Genomic DNA, 18,760 nt, shown 5'->3' on the forward strand with positions numbered 1-18,760 from the left:
CCATTGAAAATAAAGCGGAATGCAAAACTAGTTGCCGAGCTTGAGTGTATATCTGGACTTAATCTCTTAAAATAGAACCATATCCCTTGTGGAGTCTGTGAGAGTCTTGCCATAAGCCTTTCAAGAGCAAGGATTTTCTTTTCTGAGCTTTTCTTGGATAAATTAGTATGGCTTCTTCAGAAAAAATGATGTTATGATAAAAATTTTGTTTATGCGAAAAATGTTCATCATCTGGCAACAATAACCCAAAGGCACCGTGTGAGGACTAAGCTTGAATATTGTCATTTCTGCTAAACTTGGTGGGTGGGGCAACCTCATGAACACATTGCTCCTACAGTATTTTTCATAATTACACATGAGTGTGGGGGAAACAGCTGGCTGGTAACATGCTGGCCTTGAAGAAAATGATTTGGGAGAGCAGCTGGTAGTTTCTAGGAGGGCTGTCTGACACGCCCCTTCCAGCAGTTTGGCACAGTCAGCAAATAAAGAGCAGTCTCGTAGCTGTCTACAAAGAATAGGAGTTACAAGGTAGATGGAGGAGTGACAGCCTTGTTTCTGCAGCTTTCCCTTGGGTCTGCTGTCAGTTAGAATACTCAACATCTCTGTTAGAGAAGCAAGTTTAGACAGACTGTTAGTTTCTGGAGAAGAAGAAAATAATCCGTAAGGAGTATTATGCTTAGTTGTGTTTTTTATTAAGTTGCTCCAAGTGAAAAAATTAGATTTCTCTAATTGTGGTTTGTCAGTGTTTTATCGCATTAATCTGAATTTTGACATCTATTTTCATTTTAGGGATAAAACTGAAGAATTAATGGAATTAACGGATGAGCAGAGAAATGAACTGATGAAAAAAGAGAGCAGCAGACTCCAGAAAACTGGACACCGTGTAACCTACTCTCCTCGTAAAGAAAAAGCACTAAAAATTTATCTGGATGGAGCACCAAATAAAGATTTGACTCAAGACTGATACTCGCCACAGCATTTTCCCTGGGGAATTTTTTTCTTTAAAATAAAAAGGTTCACTACTACTGTGTAGTGCCGTTACGGCAGGACACTCATTAGGTGTAAAGCGCTGACACCAGCACTGGTTGGGCTGTGCTACCAATCAGAAGCGCAGTGCCCCGTTGGGTCACTGTTTGACTTGGAATCATGTTGTGCACTATAGTCAAATGTACTGTAAAGCTAAAAGGGATGTGCAAATAAAAGATTAGAACTAAAAAGTGGGCGGGGAGGGAAACGAGTGGAAATTTTTTGAGGACAGTGTGCACATAGTAGCTAGTGAAACTAGCCTCAAACAGGATACTCATAGCTTAATAATAAAAGCTGTGCAAAGGCCATGAAAGAATCCTTTTTTGTTTGTTTCACTGATACACGCATTACCTCATCAGAGAGTCTGAAGTAAATGTTAACGCATTGGTTCTAGAGAGGCAGCAGAAAAGGGTCGAAGATGAAATGGAAGTGCTGCACGTGTAAGGTTTTAGAATATTCTTCCATAAAAGAGGTAAACTGAGGGGCCTGCAGAAAGCTGCCGGCAGGCGGTGGTTCGTTTTGCAGAAGTGCTGTTGTAAGGTAAACTGGTTTTTAATAGGTTACGGGAGCCGAGGAGCAGCTCTGTGATATTGCGTTCAATGTGTAAATAAAATTTGCCCTATCTGTTCAACAGAACCGCAGTTCAGCTATTTACCATGGTATTTCTTTTCACATATCAACATTCGCTGTGTACATTTGGAAGCATAGTTGCCTATTTAAATTTGTATTCATTTTATGTTTGACGATGCTGGGTACTTCAGGGTTGTATTTCCCCTTGTTAACGGAGTTTTTGTTTTGTTCCGCTACTTTTTGTACATTTTGTTTTTGAGACTATGACAAGTTTGCATCTTCTCCACCCACTGAAAGTCATTCTAGTTTTCCCAGAGTTGATTCCGTAGCTACATGTAGCCAAATATTGGGGCAACCTCTAACACCTCAACATGCAAACTTGGTAGTTCAGGTTGTGGTACAAAGACTGATGCAGTCAACATGATTTCATTGCAAAGCCTAGGAACAGCAAGTTTTTGCTTTGGTCCATAAAGATCAATAGAGAACAATTCTCCGTAGTTTTTGGAAAACCACCTAATTTATAACAATCAAAAGATTTTGGTAAACTTTTTCATGCCAGATGCTGTTTACAACAATGACCATGCCAATAAAACATTTGTTCGTTCTGTTGTGTTATTTTAATCATTAAATGCTGTGGGTTATTTGAACTATTGTGGAGTTCGTTGATGGAGATACAGACTTTCCAAGGCAATGCCAGAACTGTAAGGCTCTGTGTGTCCCCCACGCGTGTACACAGTATTGCAGGAAGTGTGTTGTAGCCTGTCTGCTGCTCCTCTTTACATATATTCACACCACATTTTCCTTCAGCTGTTTCCTTTTCCAGAATTTAATTCCTGGCCAGTGAAACTCTAAACTCCAGATATGAGTGGCAGCTCAGTTCTGCTCCAGAGAGGAAAAATATTTTTAATAACTTGAACATTCAGTTCTTCCTTTGGGTGCTGACCCACAGCAACCTAAAAATCCTGAGGAATCGGGCAGCTACATGGAGGAGTTCCCTCATTCTTCCTCCGCTGCTTGACCTGTGCCACCTCTTGTCCAACATAGATGAGGTAGAAGCAGCAGCAAAGGAAGCATGGAGAGAGTACTGCCTGGCATGCAGAGTACTTCATTAAACTACCCTTTCCTTATGTATACAGACTGCTGAAGGATCCTTGGAGGTTTTGGAAGAGAAAAAAATTAACCATCAAATGGGTCATGAATTTTCTTCAAACTCAGACATTTGGAGTGGCAAAAATCTAAAGATGGAATAAGTAGGGTTAAGAAAAGAATTCCAAGAACTGCTTGCTTAATCTCTAGCCCTGTTTGGGAAACTTCTGTTGAGAACTTCTTTGAAAAAGTTGATTTTAAACCTGTAAGTCTTGACAGAAATCTGGACAGAGGACTGAGGGGCATCCTTATAATGATTTCCTGTCCAGAGGTGCCCTTCCTTCTCTGCTTCCAGTGTACTGGAATATATTCTAGGTTGTTCTGGAAGACATTTTTCAGCACCTGCTTTATATTCTGATAATTTCAAACACTTTTGAGTTTGACCATGGCCATTTTAAAGAAACAAAAAGCCTTGAGCTTCTGACTTGCTTAGTCCAGCAGAAATCTTACTGACCACCTGATGAAACTGACACTTTATCTTTCAGGGATTGAGGCGTCAAGAACCTTGAAGGGAGAATAACGTTATCCTTAAGTAGGGCAGTATTTACGAACAATTATTGCTCTCCTGAAGTATTTTTTTTTTTACAGGAAAATTGTAATGATATTTAATTCCTTCTCTCTGTATAGGTGGGCTGTCTTTAAAGCACAGTGATTTTATTAGGCGTAGAAAGGAAAGGTAAATCTGTGAACCCTGAGAGCATGTGTACGTGTGCCTGGGTTGATGTGAGAATTGGTGGTAGAAATGAATCCTTAAACTAAGTCAGACTGCTCCGATGAAATATCCTTCCTCTTCATGATGGTAATGGTTAATATTAACTCTGGTACCCAAGGAATTTGTTGAAAAGCTTTTGTAGACCAGAAGCGGTAAAAGACTTGCAGGCTAGTAGCAGTCTTGTAGCTGTTCTTGTAGAGCTACTGGTGCTCTACTGTTCCAAATTGGACGTAGTAGTAGGGATTATTGGGGAAGAAGCTCCATGAAAAGTTACTTGGCTGGAGCCTCATATCATCTTTTACCATGTGCAATAACAGATGGTGATATCTATACACCAAAAAAACCATTAATAGTGGTAGAGCCATTGTAGCAAACTGTTGAGACAGCTGGGAGCTGGGGAGTTTGGGTCGGATTTTACTCTTAGCTTGCTATTGATCTGCCTTTGAAGTGTATTATTTTTAAGAGGGAGCATCGACCTTTGGGGTTGGACTTCGTTGATCTGGCAAAAGCCTTTGATGCCATGAGCCATTCTTGTATCATTTCGGCTCTCAAACAAAAGGGTGTGCACACTCATACTATTGCCCTGATTACCAACTTATATAATACTACCGCTCAAATTGGCTCGAAGAATGAACAGTCGGGTCCCACTGGGATTCAGATTGGTGTAAAACAAGGCAATTCAATGTGCCCAATACTATTTAACTTATCTGTGGACCCTCTAACGTGTAAGTTAGAGGAGGAAGGAAGTGGGTTCCAAGACTGCTTGAAGAGTATAACTATGGCTTCTGCAGATGACCCGGTCTTGTTAAGTAGTTCATGGGAAGGCACGCAGAAGAATGTTGAGGTATTTTGTGATATCACTGGTCTTAAAACGCGGGGAAAAGTGCTACGGCTTTTACATCCAGCCGACAAAAGACTCATACACCATCAATGAATGTCCAGCTTGGACAATTAATGGCACTCTCCTCAATAGGATTGAACTGGTAAGTTCTGAGAAATACCTGGGCCTGAGCGTAGACCCATGGAGAGGAATAACAAGACCAGAACTCCTGGAGAAAGTCCAAGATTGGCTACAATGGATTGGTAAAGCTGTCTTGAAACCATTCCAGGAAGTGGACATCCTGAAGGAGTATGCTATCCCTAGATTAATTTACTTGGCAGACCTGGCTGACCTGAAAGCTACGTACCTACAGACCCTTGACCTGGCAGTTCCAATGGCCATCAAGGAATGGTTACATCTTCCACCCAGTATATGTGATGCTATCCTATATTCCAGCACCCAGGATGGTGGCCTCAGTATCACCAGGCTGCTGGGTTTGATGCCCAGTGTGCAGGTTCAAAGACTGCACAGAATTGCAGAGTCTTCAGATGAGATAGTACTAACAGTAGCACAAAGAGGGTCTTGAGGCGGACTTTGTGAAGTTATGGGTGGCAGCAGGAGGAGCTAAAGGAAAAATTCCATCTATTTGGGACACCAGGTCAGCCATGGTGGTTTCTGATGTGCTGGGTGGTGAGGAAGTGGTCTCGGAATTGGAAGTATCTGCTTCTAAGGTCATCTTTCTGAGGCCTGGTAGCTGGAGAAAAGGAAAATTTGGAAACTGGACCAGGTTGGTGTTCCAGGGCTGTGGTATTTCTGACTTCAAGAGGGATAAGAGCAGCAACTGGATAGAATTTTACAGAGGGATTCCCCACAGAAAGCTCATCACAGCATTACAACTGAGAGCCAATGTCTACCCGACAAGGGAATTCTTAGCAAGGGGTAGACAAGAGAGTCAAGGTAAATCGTGTCGGTACTGTCAGGCAGACCTCGAGTCCTGCACACGTATCATTGGATACTGTCCAGCAGTACAAGATGCCAGAATTAAAAGACATAATCAGTTCTGTGAGATGCTGAGTGAGGAAGCGAAAAGAAAGACTGGGTAGTATCAGGAACCGCTGCTGAAAGATGAACAAAATGAATTACATAAACTGGACTTGGTATTTGTGAAAGGTGTCCAAGCCCTGGTTGTTGATATCACCAGAAGATATGAAGGTAAACCAACATCTCTGGCGGATGCAGTGATGGAAGAAGTTAGGAAATACCAACATCTACAACAGCAGGTGCCGGAGTTGGCCAATGCTAGTACCATTAAATTAGTAGGATTTCCGCTTGGTGCATGTGGAAAGTGGCATCTGGACAATTACAAATTATTAAAGGAATTTGGATTCTCTAGATCCTGACAAGAAAAGTTAGTGAGTCATTCATCAAATTGAGCTTTGTTCTCTTCTGTAGACATTGTACATACATGCATTAGCAAAGTAAGAACTGTTGTAAAATTATAATGTTTGATCGTGAATGTATTATTTAACTATTTGCAAATAAATTGATCTTTCTTTCTATCTGGTAGCTGTGTCCCCGTGGAGCCACTGACGGACAAAAGCTTGTGTCAGGGAGGGCGAGAGTAAGCAAGGACCGAAGCCGACTCAAAATCATAACGCATCATCTTTTTTCCAAATTTATCAATCATTACTGGACTTTCCCAAGGCGGACGGGCCACCCATACTTAACCCAGAAAAGGAACATGTATGTAATTATATATGTTCGATGAATAGCTTGCTGTTGCTCTCTTAAATGAATGACCTGTTAAGATGGTAATGAGAATCACAGTTTGTAACATGCAGATTTATGCCTTTGAAGTGTATTAAAAGCACAAACCACTTCTCAAAGAACTTCCTCTGGATGTATCAGAATCAGGTAGGAGTAGCACAAGTGTCTAAATGCAAAAAGCTATTTAGGTTATCTTACTGCTAAACTGAAGTAATGAATTTACATCAGTGACACTGTCTCTCGGAAACGATAGGTGATGATGGAGTATAGTCAACAGGTCTTTTAATCGACGTTACCCAAGAAGGTATGTTCGTGTAGTGCAGAATGCCGCCACACATGTGGCACTGTATTTAGCTCTAGCTTAGGCATAGCTTTGTAACTGCAGCTGCACTATTCCCCTTTGTATTGATATTTGCATAGTCAGTGTACAACAGAGAATCTATATTGTTTGTATTCAGCCTATTTAGCTGTTGGTTCTGCAATTTTAAATAGTATATTTTGCCCTTGAGAGAGCGAGCCCTGAACAGTGAGGCTGAAAGCTCCTATACAGAAACCAACGTGTTACATGGATATAAGTACGTACATGCTATTTGATATTTATATGGAGAATGTTGTAGCCTTTTTCTGATAGTATGCCCCTATGTAGTGGGGGAGGCCAATGACCATTGCATATGAAAGTGTGAAACTCAAGGGATACTCTAGCTATCGAACAGTAGTTCTTCAGTGACACTGAAGGCTGCTGCAGGACAGATGGTATCCACTGCACACAGCTGAAAAGAAGCTCTGGGTATATTCATCTGAAAGGGTAAGTGTCCTTTCTCTCTCCCATCCTTCAAAATATGCATGTGGTGGTGGCAAACATGACACCCAGAATCTGTCTGTTGCAGCTTCACTGATTATATTTTCTAAAGAAAAAATTAAAAATTGCTTAAAATCAATGACTAAAACAGTCCTAAGTAGATGGTTCTTACCTTAGAAAAATAAACAATTCTCAACATAGGTACTCAAAAGTCACTTCTACAGTCACTAATAACTTAAGATTATTTATTCTTATGCATATTTTTTAATGAGTACAAGTACTGATGAGTTTATTTCTAATGTACAAGGGGAAGGTACTAATCCAGAAGAACACTGATCTATTTCTCATCTGTGTTTGACAGAAGGTTTGGTCCAAGGATTGAATGAATTCAACAATCATTTGAACATGCAGGTTTAGTGCAGAGAAAGAGATGCTCATTGAAGACCTTGTTTATTGCCCTTCTATCAGCTGTATGTGTTTAGGGTTTATATAAGCAAGACACTAGACAAAAATTTCTAGAAATAACTAACTAAACTGTCCGGTGTTTGGACTTCAAATTTCATCTCCCAAAAACAGGTCATGAGCTGAGTCAGGCTCAGGCTTCAAACCTGCTTGGGCCTCCAGACTTTCTAATTCTTTACGCACTTCCTGAATCACACTGCTTTCTTCATAATCAGAAAGAATATCTCTGGGTATCAAGCTGAGAAATGGCATCTCATCCATGATTAAGGGATCTTCTTTTTCATTATTCCTGGTTTCATTGGCGGAGAGTTCACACACAGATGTAGTGCTGTGGCTGTTGGGGAAAAAAAAAAAAAAAGACATATCTGGTCATATAGTACATCTTTTCATGTTCTCTTGCTAGTTCCTTAATAAAATTCTTCATTCTTTCCCCACACACAGGATGGCATGTTAAAATGCATTATACTGTCAGATCTACCATAGCTGACTTCATAAACATCTGATTTTTACATGCTTGACAGCTGGAAAGTTGAAGATGAGATTTCCACATACAGATCCTAAAAGCACAAAGCGTTTGACCCTGGCACACAAGATGGCAGCGCACCTCAGCACAGTTGGCCCTTCTGCCTACAAGCAGTCGTGGTGCCTAGTCCTTTCTGTTCCTGTCGTAATGTCAAGTTAAGAAACGTGATACTCTAGCTTAGAAGCCATGCAGAAGTGTTTGCCGTCAAGATGTAGAGTTGAGAAAACTGTGAGCATTAGATATTTGGTTCTAAATAGGATAGCGTAATAGCTGTATTTGCTGCTGTCTTTGTTTTGAGAAGTGGCTTCAGTTGGCTGCAAACAAACATGCCGTGTTTGTTACAGGAACTTTAAAGGGGAACAGGAATGATATATTTGTTGACAGGAGGCAGGGGAATAGAACTTGATCACAATGCATCCGCTACCGCTCTGCACTGCAGGGGGCAGGGCAGGGCTACACGTCCTTGTGACAGTGCAAGGTGACCACTGCTTGTACCCCGCGCCCCTCAACAACTGCTTAAAGCTGCCACCTCTTTCAATCGAAACAAAATGTAAATGAACCGAAGATGTTCCTGAAGCTTATTTTGTGTACGTTTTGAATTCCTGTATGTTTTGCTTGCTAGGAGTTCCAAGACTCCATTTGTGGGCAGACTATCCCCACCTTCTCTAGGATATAGTCTGATAGTTTCAGTGTTTATCACTCACTAGTAATATTTAGCCAAGGGCCATTTCAGGCAGAGATGGGCTGAGTTTTTTTAATAAAAACTTATCTGAATCTTCAAATTACCCATGTAAATTCACAGAAGCAGCTTTACCTTACTGACCATGCAAATCATGGGCAGGAAGTGTGAACAGTATTACTGTATTTGTGATAACCTAAACAGATAAATAATTCTTGTGACTATAGCTGGACAGTTCAGTTATTTTCACACTCTAATTCATTTCTGTGCTTCTATACCCTCATCTGAAATGTTTTCCTCCTTACTAGGCGTGACATTTGCTGACTTGTGTTCCCTGAGGCTAATGGTACTTGCCCATTAACTAAAATTTTGGTGCTGAAAGGATGGGATCAACTCTACTTGCTTCCTTACAGCACATTTATGAAACAAAGTGTTATCCAACCACTTTTGATGCATGAAAAAAAAAGTAGAAACAGAGTTGGACATGGAAGAGAGAAATACTAATCTACATCTCTCTCACAGCTACGCTCTCTAGTTGAAAGTTAACATAATGAAAATGGTGGGTAGGAACAAACTTGGAGAGCTTATTTCATACGTAGCGTGTAGGTTTTCTAAAAATGCTGTTAGCGCAAAACTGCAATGATGATGATCTCACTTTCTCCTAGTGAAATTGCTGATAATGCAAATGTCTGTCCTTTTAAAGAATGATTAAAGGCATGATATATTAGAAGTTTTAGCTTCTAGCCAAAAATACAGAGTTGGCCTGCTTCCTATTCCATGAAACTTGATACTGAAGAAGTCTGCACAGTATGAAGTGTTTCAAGTCTGAACAGCAGATCTGAAGCCAGTTGTAGGGAAACTGGCTTCTCCGGTTAGTTTGAAACTGAAGGAAAGTGCAAGCAAAGATTTTTTTTTTTTTTCCTAGTGATAGAATTGACCTTCTGTAAAGCTGATCAATAGTACAGGAACATGCCTGTTTATACTTACTGCATGTATTATAATGTCTTTGATATCTCTTATGTATGAAAGCAAGCAAAATGTCTAACAGAAGCCAAATCTAACGTAGAAATTGATGGACAAGCTGTATGTAGAGAACTAAATTGGAATGTTACATCTCAACAGCTGTCAGTACTTCCTGATTGATTAAAAAGCAGTACCAGCCTCATACACAAACTTAACTCCCACCAGATTAAGGTGTTGCCAAACTCAGTTAGGCCCATCTATGTGGGACAAAGCAGAAAGTTTCAATGCTACTGATGAGAAAAGCTGTCAAAACACTTTCTAGTGTGGAAGGATTTGCAAGTTCTGTACCTAGTTACCACAGAAAGAGACCCCCCTCAAAAATTTCAAGCAGCTTGCTTGCCCAGTTTTGATGTTTACCTCTGAGGTTGGCAGATCAAGCCACTTGCACATGGGCATCGCTCAAGTACTCCATCAGGTTCCAGTTCCCAGGTGATCAGGTTGAGAAGTCTGTTTGAAGGATCATGGCAGGGTTCACCTTCTTCAGGTAATGGAGTACACACAGGAAACAGTAGTTCTGCATGACAGAGTAAGTTAATTTTATGAGAAGTCATTAACTGTCTGCTAAACTGAGATGACCTCATCTTTAAGTCAATACGCAAGATATAAAAAGACAGACTTGATCTCCTTGTAAGTCCACTTACATGTTAGGGAGCCATATTTTAATGTTCTTTCCACTAGGTGGGAGTAAGACATTTGAAGTTTATGCTTAATGAGCAAGATCAACTCCTGCTTTTTCACGCAAAGACTACTGCCAATACAGAAGTACTGCACAACTCCAACCCTTGGAGACTTGAAAGACTATTCTAAAACCAAGAAAACTAACATTACAGCAAATTCTTTGCAATGCATCGCATTAATGGTTTCAAATCTGAATGGAGACATTTTAGAACTCTCTCTGTTATTTTTCCTATTTCTTCTATTCTTTGCCGAGGTTACAAATACAGAGCAATTGTTCAGACACTAAATAACAAGGTTACATAAACTACTACTCAGCCATTTAATTTGTGGTGGTAATTCTTCAATAGGCAAGGCTGCCTGATGGCATCTGGGGCTTGGTGCCCTTGTTCCTGCACAGGGGTGAATTTCAACCTGCATTAGAAATTATTTAGAAGGGTCAATGGGGACAAGGCCAAGGGGCAATGGGCACAAGTTGGAACACAGGAAGTTCCACCTCAATATGAGAAAAAACTTGTTCACTTTGAGGGTAATGGAGCACTGGAACAGGCTGCCCAGGGAGGTTGTGGATTCTCCTTCCCTGGAGACATTCAAACCCCACCAGGATGCGTTCCTGTGCCCCCTGCTCTGGGTGTGCCTGCTCAAGCAGGGGGGCTGGACAAGATTATCTCCAGAGGTCCCCTCCAACCCCCACCATTCTGTGATTCTGTTTGTTGTTTGGGTTTCCTGACACTAGTAACTTATAGTGCCAGCCTTGAATTCAGCTCTTCCAGGTGTTGCTATCAAACCTCATTTCCTCCTCTTGTCTTCATTCGCCTCATTTTTTGTGGTAGGGAAGAATAAAATATGTGAAGAGTTCAGAATTTAAATTTTTAAAATAGGCTTGGTCAAAAAATATATATATGTGTGTGTGTATACAGAGACGTACACATATGCTTTAATGTATACGACTTATCAGTTCCTAAGTCCAAAACAGATTGTATCTTAAGCAGTGAATGCTCCATAGTTTACAACAGTTTTATATAAAAAGGTATACAGGTAAAGACAGTCCAACCTTTATTAGGGCAACCTTTTGCAATACTCTAGTGATGGAGAAAAGCCTTGAGGTTAGGCCTAACCTGAAAAACTCTAAAGCACTGCTAAAGCAGACAACTGTAGAGAATGAAAAGCCATTGCTATTAATCAATAGCTCTATTTAAAGTTTTAATAATAATGTCCTGTTAATATTCTTTATTGTATTTTTCCTTCCTGAGTTACAGGTTTGTACTAAATTGCATTTCAAGCCAAGCACTAGCTTATACACAAATTAGTGTGAATGTCTTATGCAGCTGAAATAATCATAATGAAGATACAGCTTATTTGGATCCCACAGGGAATCAGGGCTAATGAAGCGGTATTACCCTCACAGTAGACTAGCCTAGCACTACAGACACCAGTGAATGTAAATTACTGATTTACTCATCTCTGCAGCATGAGCAGAGATTCAAAGTCCTGCACGGTAAAAGTAATACGCATTTATTAAAAGTGCTCTTTCTGTCTCATTTTAGAATCAGAGTACAAAGAAATCTCTGATAGAACTTGGCAAAACTTGTAAATGCTGGAGGCAGAAACATGATAAAGGCTGGGGCGGGGGGAATCCCTGCTTTAACCAAAACTTGCTGAAATTGAACTTACTTAACATTGAAGGTCCACTACATAATGCTCAAAATTAACAACGAAAAGCTGAGCAGACCCATTTGCCTGTAACTGGTGTTTGAGCTTTCTCCTCTCTTTTCCTGATATGCCCTAATAGCCTGACCCATCAGCAGGCGATGGCGGGACCGGCAGCCCACCTGTCAGTGAAGGTGCAAGGTCGCCTCTTGCTCATAGCAACAGCCAGGAAAAAAAGCTATCTAGAGAAGTGTCTACCTGGTGTAGAAAGATGGTTGGACTTGTATCCTGTCACTATAAAATCAAGGTGAACTCTGCTAAAAGCACCAAGGAACTAACGGGTATAAAACAGTAGAAGAAGCTGGGCCCTGACCAGGCAGGATTTAGGACCGATTTTAGGCCTGATACCTTCTCTTCCTCTCTCCCCTTCTGTAAATCAAGTTTTACATTCCCATGTGGACTGACAACATGATCTGGAACGTCATTCCTCTACATACCTTGGCTGCGTGGTCAGTATTGCATAGCGTGGTGCCCTGGAAGGCTCATATAAAACTCAGAGTATGAAAAGTAGCTGCAGCTTGATTCTGATGGTCTGCTTGCTGATACGAAGGAGAAGCTGCTTTCAGTCATCTCTTTTATTTCTTGTGTACATTTTTCTTATTTTTGCTCTTGGGTGAAAATTTGACAGAGCTCTGCTACTTTTAATTGTCTGAGACTTTGCTTTAGAAAAGGTAGATTTTTGTGATTCTTATGCTGCTCTCATCTCTAGCGTGCAATAGGCTTTTCTTTCACCATTGTGCACCCCTATCAGAATGTTTCTCACTCCCTGATTCTATTAAAGTTTTACAATGAAGTTAACACGGTGCCCTCTGCAGGCCAAGGGAGAATGATTCTGTAGAGACTTAGCCACCTCACCTGGGCAAAAGAGCTAAATATTAACACTTCTGTATTATAAAATGATGAGGATAAAAAGCAAACCCTCTGTACCTTTCTGAAAAGCACAGCACATTCCGGGGTTGCAGTCATGTTGGTTCTCACAAATGGTGCCGTTCTCTCCTTTCGAAATGGATTTCCTGCACTCACCCCAAACGCAAAGCTGGTCTCCACAGCATTCAACATCCCGTGAGCAATGCTTGCAAATGGAAAAAGCACGTGACAAAACTGTCGCTCTAGCACTAATTGCACATATCAGCAGACAGCTAAACATAGAATTAGACCCTGGTCCTGAAGACAATTGCATATATGTGCTGTAAATATATGCATGTCATATTCCCACTGTTTAAACAGAACTGCTTAGGTTCTCAGCTTCAAGCATACATAGAACCATTTGCCAGACAAACCTCCACAGCAGAGTAACAGCACTCTTTTGATACTATTATACTTCCAATTTTACAAAACATGAATTCTTATTTTAGCATTTACATGAACACTGATCGGCAACCAGACAGTGTAATACGGCTTTCAGGACAGCCTCTTGCAATGAAGGAAAACAAAAATTAATAAATGAAACATTATCAATGGAACCATTACTGGTTTTTTCCATTGTTAAATGCAGCCAGGAACTTACAATTTGTTCAGAAGGATTGCTTTCAAAGAGCAAAGCAAAAAAATCTTACTAAAATCCAATTTTTAGTTGTAATAAAAAACAGACCACATTTGTAACCAAGAACCTTTGAAAAAAAAGTCTTTGAAAAAAAAAAATCTCTTTGAAAATCAGAAAGGCAAGCCTCTAGCTAAACATAGCTTTGTATGAAAATTGTCCCAGTGTTTCAACTATACACACCTAATAAATCCACGTAGTAAAAGCAGTGTGTCACTTTGATTCGTTTTTTAGGTAGTCTGATTAACATCTGAAAGATCCTAGCAGGTCAGCATTTTAACAGCTTTTTTCTGTCTGTGTAAAGCCCTGTCTGGGCAGCCATACAAAATCAGAATTTCTTTTCCAGTGGATCCCACAGGAAGTGCTTAACACAGGGCAAGAAGTAGGACTATGTTAGCCCTATTAAAACCTGCTAATTAAAAAGAAAAATGTTTTGTAATTTGGGGGTTCCAGGTAAGGGAATTAATCCCACCGTCTTCAGTGAGTCTAAGCTCACTTTACAACAGGAGCATAGCTAGGACCCAGGTTTTACTTTCTTTATCCTACAAATATTCTGCTGAGGACTGCAAAGAAAAGGGGCGGGAGGATGCCAGGTCATTATAATCTTGATTTTTAGTTATTCCATGTTAACATGAAAAATTATCGCTTTAACATTTTCTAAGATACGAAGAATAAGCTTTCTTAATGAAACTTGAGCATATATTCAGGACTTGTGTTTAAGCAAGCAGTCAATCCACTAAAGTCAATGGAGCTCTCTGAAGTTATCAAGGTCAGTAAGTATTGAAATAATTTCAGGAACAGCCTGTTGCTTTTGGATTATAATAATCCTATTGATTACATGATTTTACAGCAAGGTTTGCTTGCTTGTAGGCTTAACTGTCTGCAAATGTCTTGAGGAATGAATTTGTTTCGCAACAGGCCATTAACAGAACTTAGATGAAAAGGGACAGTCAGATAAAAGACTTTTTCAACAGTCTGCTCTTAAACTGGATTTTCACCCCAGAAAAAAGCCTAAAACTTCTCAGGGACCTGTCACCTGCAGAAGATAATTAACCCTAGCTACTACCAAGAGCATTTATCTTTTAGCTCAAAAGACGAATTCATGTTTCCTGAGGTTCACAGATTCAAATAATGTAAATGATCCATGTAAGAGGATCATTTACAGCAAGAACTGCACCACAGCAGTGTACAACTTGTCAGTGAAGGCAAGAATGCAGGCTGCTGCAATTCTTGTGAATCTAGGACTGGAAATGACCAACACCCTACACATCCATTTTTTAACCTTGTGCAGAAAGCTCTGCATCTTGTTTTCTGTCAATTTTGACTTGCTGACATTAGCAACAATAACTTATATATTGAGTTTCTAAAGACCACATAAAAACACATCTCCTTCAGGACTTACTGTATGCTGGGTTTTACAGAGCTGACACTTGTATTCTAAGGTGGAGAACTGGCAGTATTTCCCTGTTTCACAATCTTCGTCAATGATACACTCCTGAAGAAAAGGACAAAAGTGTAATTTGCCACTGTGTGACAGAAATCCATACCTCTTCTTGAAATACCAGAAGGTCTTGATTGATTTTATTTCTTATTTGGGAACCAAGGAAAAAAGCTTGCTGCAGTTCTTCACACAACCACAGCTCTGTAGCAGAACAATGTTATCCCCCAGTGTATCAAAACATTGTGTTAGGTGGCTTCACTTATAGTATAAATATTAATACCAGTAACCTCAAGAAAATAAATTATCTTGTTCTGCAGACTTTTCAGGTTTGGGGTTTTTCTTTGGGGGTGGTGGTAGAACTGAAGACATCTGTATTAAATCTGTTCTACTTGTAATAGAGCACAATTGTGAGTCATTAGTTGTTGGGTGTTTTTTTCAGATGGGGGCAAGACCAAAGGAAAGAGACATTACAGCAGCTGCAGCAGCCAAGAGTACCTTTATGCTCTGTGGGAGATCATTCTGCAACAGCTTTCTTGATCGCAGGCCAAGCAGCTTTATGCTGTCCTCCCTCCTCTTCCCCAGCAACATTAGTGCTGACCTCAGAAACTCCACAGCATGGTTAGTTTCCCTAAGCTGGCAAGGACAGCCCTCAAGGAGAAGGGAAATACGTTTCCTTTTCCTTTTAACTGCTTCTCTGCTCCCTTTTACAAGGGGCAGACAAATTCATCTCAGCCAATCTTTGCCATGCCTGAGCATTTTTATTGGCAACAGCTTCTACACTGAATAGTGCAGTGCTTCTTTCCATAGGACTGGTAATGTTAAACATTCCGGGGACTTCGTGGTAACAGCAGCACTACCCTACAGCCAGTACTTCTGGGGAGCAGTATGTGACATACACCATTTGAGTTCCTTTTCTTGGTTGATGGCACGCCTCTCATGTACCTATCACTGTAGCCCATCACCTGCAAGCTCATGGCTGCAAATGTCTAAATACCTACACATGTAAATTTTAAATCCTTGCTTCAATTTAATTTTAATATTGCAAAATACACAGGAGCAGATTCTCAGCTGAGATCATTCCCCTGGCATCTCCCTGCTGTCAATGGAGCTAATTTACATCTAGTAACACTCTAGCCTGTCGAAGAACCTGATTTCCACATCACATGCTTTTGAAATGCATGTAACAAGCTCAATGTTTCCCTCCCTTGTTTGTTGCATATAAATATTCAGCAGACAGGTTTGAACACTAATTTAAGATTGGCAAGTACCGAAGAGCAACGTACAACACAGGGGGAAAAAAAAGCCCCACAGTTCCCTAATGCATCCGCCTTTGCCACCCAGCCACTACACTAGAGTAGGCCTCCAGCTAGCAAGGTGCTCGAGCACACGTTTGTCTTTTCAAACCTGGAATCATTTCATGGCTGTAATAAAAATGTTCCTGTGAGAGGGACACATGAGTTCCCATCTGAATCACAGACTAAAGTTTCTTCACCCAGAGGTCCCACAAGCACTGTGGTAGAGATGGCTCACCTTTCATTCATGCTGCACAGGGTGAAAGTACAAACTTGGTCAGAAATTATTCCTAGAATACAGCTCTGCGGGTATGGCAGTGAGGATAATAAAGAGAGTAAGTGTAGGTGTGTGTGTACCCCTGAAGCATCTGGTTCACAGGGAGGGGCTGTTTCTTCTTCCCATCTAATGGTTACCTCTTAAAAATCACATGATCAACCCTGTTCTCTAAAATATTTTTTCTCCAGGCTGGAAACAATCTAGTCAACAGAAAAATAATTCATAGCACCATTGTGTGTCACTTGTGCTCCATCATTGGTTTGTACCATCATAAAGTTGATACTATCTTTTTGCTATTAGTAAATTTTTTTAAAAAAAGAAATAAAAGAAAAAGGAATTCTACAGAAATCCCTGAATTCTCTGAAGAAACCTCTTGCCTGCTCTTTGGCAGATGTTAACTCACTTGCTGGAGCAGATCAACTGTCATCTGTGCAACCTGTATTGAAGGTTTCCATTAAGCTTTTAATTTTCTGTTTCTGCTTTTTTAGATCATTTCTCCCCAAACTACTGACTTCTTCCACCCCACCCCAGTTGGGTTTTGTGTTTCAGCTGGGCTGAAAATTAGCTCAGCAAGAAGTTTAAGTGAAGCTCTTAAATTATTATAATCACGGGAAGAGGAAAAGATTACACTGGGAAACAGCTACACTGTCTTCAGATCTTCTCCTGATTAAACCTTATGGAAGCTTCTTGCCCTGTGTGAGACACAGCTGCTCTGCATGAAGAGCAATGCCTCATCTAGCTTACCCATTTTGGCCATCTGAGATGTTTTCAAAGAGTTTTATTACCCAGAACATAGAACAGAAGCAAAACATAGTCTGGGGCCTGATTCTTCTCAAGTCAATGACATGACATTCAGGTTATATGTTTATAATTAAGAAGCAGTCATTTCAGCTGTTTTGAGACATCAGTATCACTGGGTCTAGGCTGCTATGAATTATCATAAAGTTTTTGTAGCTTCATTATTCCAGTACAGTGTGTGTTCTGCTTGTTTGCTTTTGTGTTGCTACATAATCAGGTGGGTCCAAATCCAAATGTTATATAGTATGTTTGAGGTTTTGTGGTTCCAAGTTAGCAGTTAGCCACTTCTCCAGCAGCCATGTTCTTTCTGGCCAACTTTCTGTCTGTAGCTTTGTCAGCTTCTTTTATGACTCTCTCTGTATAAACCATAGTCAGAATAAACTCTACTGTTTCATTCCTGTTCCATCCACGTTGAGGCAAACAGCCAGGTCTCAGTGTAGTCAGTTTTTCCAGTTGTCCCTCTCCACAGAGGAGAAATCTTCCTGTAATAATTTTTAAGCTTATGGAATAACTCCCTCTCTAGCTGTAAAACCACCTAACACCAAAGCTGCAGTTCTCCAGTCACTGCTTTCTCCTGCACTGAGTCCCCACCAAAAAACTTCTTTTTCCCCTCTTACTGAATTGTGTCCCTCCAGCTCAGACTTCCAGTTTTATGAGGGTTTTCAGTTGGGGAAAAAATCCCTTCATGGTTTCCTTTCCTGGCATGGAAAAAGCTTGCGTTCATATGCTCTCTGTGAAACCTTGTGTCACATTCCAAACCAACCTCCTTCACCCAGCTATTATAATCCGTAGTCAATGCACTACTCAGTAATGCTTACACATGCAGATGCGTAACCATTTATCTTTTTTTTCCCTCTTATTTATTTATTTAATCATCCTACAGACCTTTTCTAATCAGGCAACCTTGAGACACACAGTTGCTGGCAAGGAGCAAATCTAAACATCTTCATCAGCTGCAACAGATTCTGAATAATCCAATTTTTTTCTGGGATTCTGCAAACTAAGTTATTTCTCAGAATATTTTGTCTTTGCAGGAGCAACTGTGTAAACTAAGGAGAGGGGGTACTGGCTTCTGACATGCAGCAGAGCATACAAGTCGAGCAGATAGCTTAAAGACAGAATTAGCTACACTTAGAATGGTGTACATCTCTCTGAAATCCATTATGATGTTATACCAGTTAATTTAACGTAGCAGCAAAGGAAGATACTGTTTGAGAAACACTGAAAAATAATGAAGAGTGAAAGCGGGATTGCCTATTTATTAATGGGTATACTAGGACCCATAAGCAGCAGAAGTCAGGGTGGAGAAGAGCATGCTATGTACCTGTAAGTACATACTCAGCATCCTGTTGGGTCTTATTATAATATTGCACTCTGCAGTGAATATCCTGCAACCCCTGGAAGTAATTTGGGGGTTAGGATCTGTTCCAAAACCAACAGGAAAAAAGAAAACCAACGGAACACTGAAACTCATGGAAAAGTTTCCCTGTATTTTAAGAC

The 18,760-nt window shown here is 40.4% G+C and overlaps 2 protein-coding genes across 6 annotated transcripts in view; one reads left to right on the top strand and one right to left on the bottom strand.

Annotated features, from left to right (window-relative positions):
- The window catches only part of USP47 (ubiquitin specific peptidase 47), a 58,124-nt gene extending 55,881 nt beyond the window's left edge, over window positions 1-2,243 (top strand). For all 5 annotated transcript variants that reach the window (XM_075094830.1, XM_075094829.1, XM_075094828.1 and 2 more), the window contains one exon: window positions 790-2,243. In XM_075094830.1, the coding sequence (XP_074950931.1) occupies window positions 790-964 (175 nt within the window). In that variant the 3' untranslated portion in view covers window positions 965-2,243. The remainder of the gene's footprint in view (window positions 1-789) is intronic.
- Window positions 2,244-7,071: 4,828 nt separating this feature from the next.
- The window catches only part of DKK3 (dickkopf Wnt signaling pathway inhibitor 3), a 29,452-nt gene continuing 17,763 nt past the window's right edge, over window positions 7,072-18,760 (bottom strand). The window contains exons 4-7 of the mRNA XM_075094843.1: window positions 14,855-14,947; window positions 12,840-12,984; window positions 9,885-10,041; window positions 7,072-7,636 (exon numbers count right to left, since the gene is read on the bottom strand). Coding sequence (XP_074950944.1) covers window positions 7,393-7,636; window positions 9,885-10,041; window positions 12,840-12,984; window positions 14,855-14,947 — 639 coding nt within the window. The 3' untranslated portion in view covers window positions 7,072-7,392. The remainder of the gene's footprint in view (window positions 7,637-9,884; window positions 10,042-12,839; window positions 12,985-14,854; window positions 14,948-18,760) is intronic.

The sequence above is a fragment of the Phalacrocorax aristotelis genome, chromosome 5 (assembly GCF_949628215.1).
Source record: "Phalacrocorax aristotelis chromosome 5, bGulAri2.1, whole genome shotgun sequence".
NCBI classification, from domain to species: domain Eukaryota; kingdom Metazoa; phylum Chordata; class Aves; order Suliformes; family Phalacrocoracidae; genus Phalacrocorax; species Phalacrocorax aristotelis.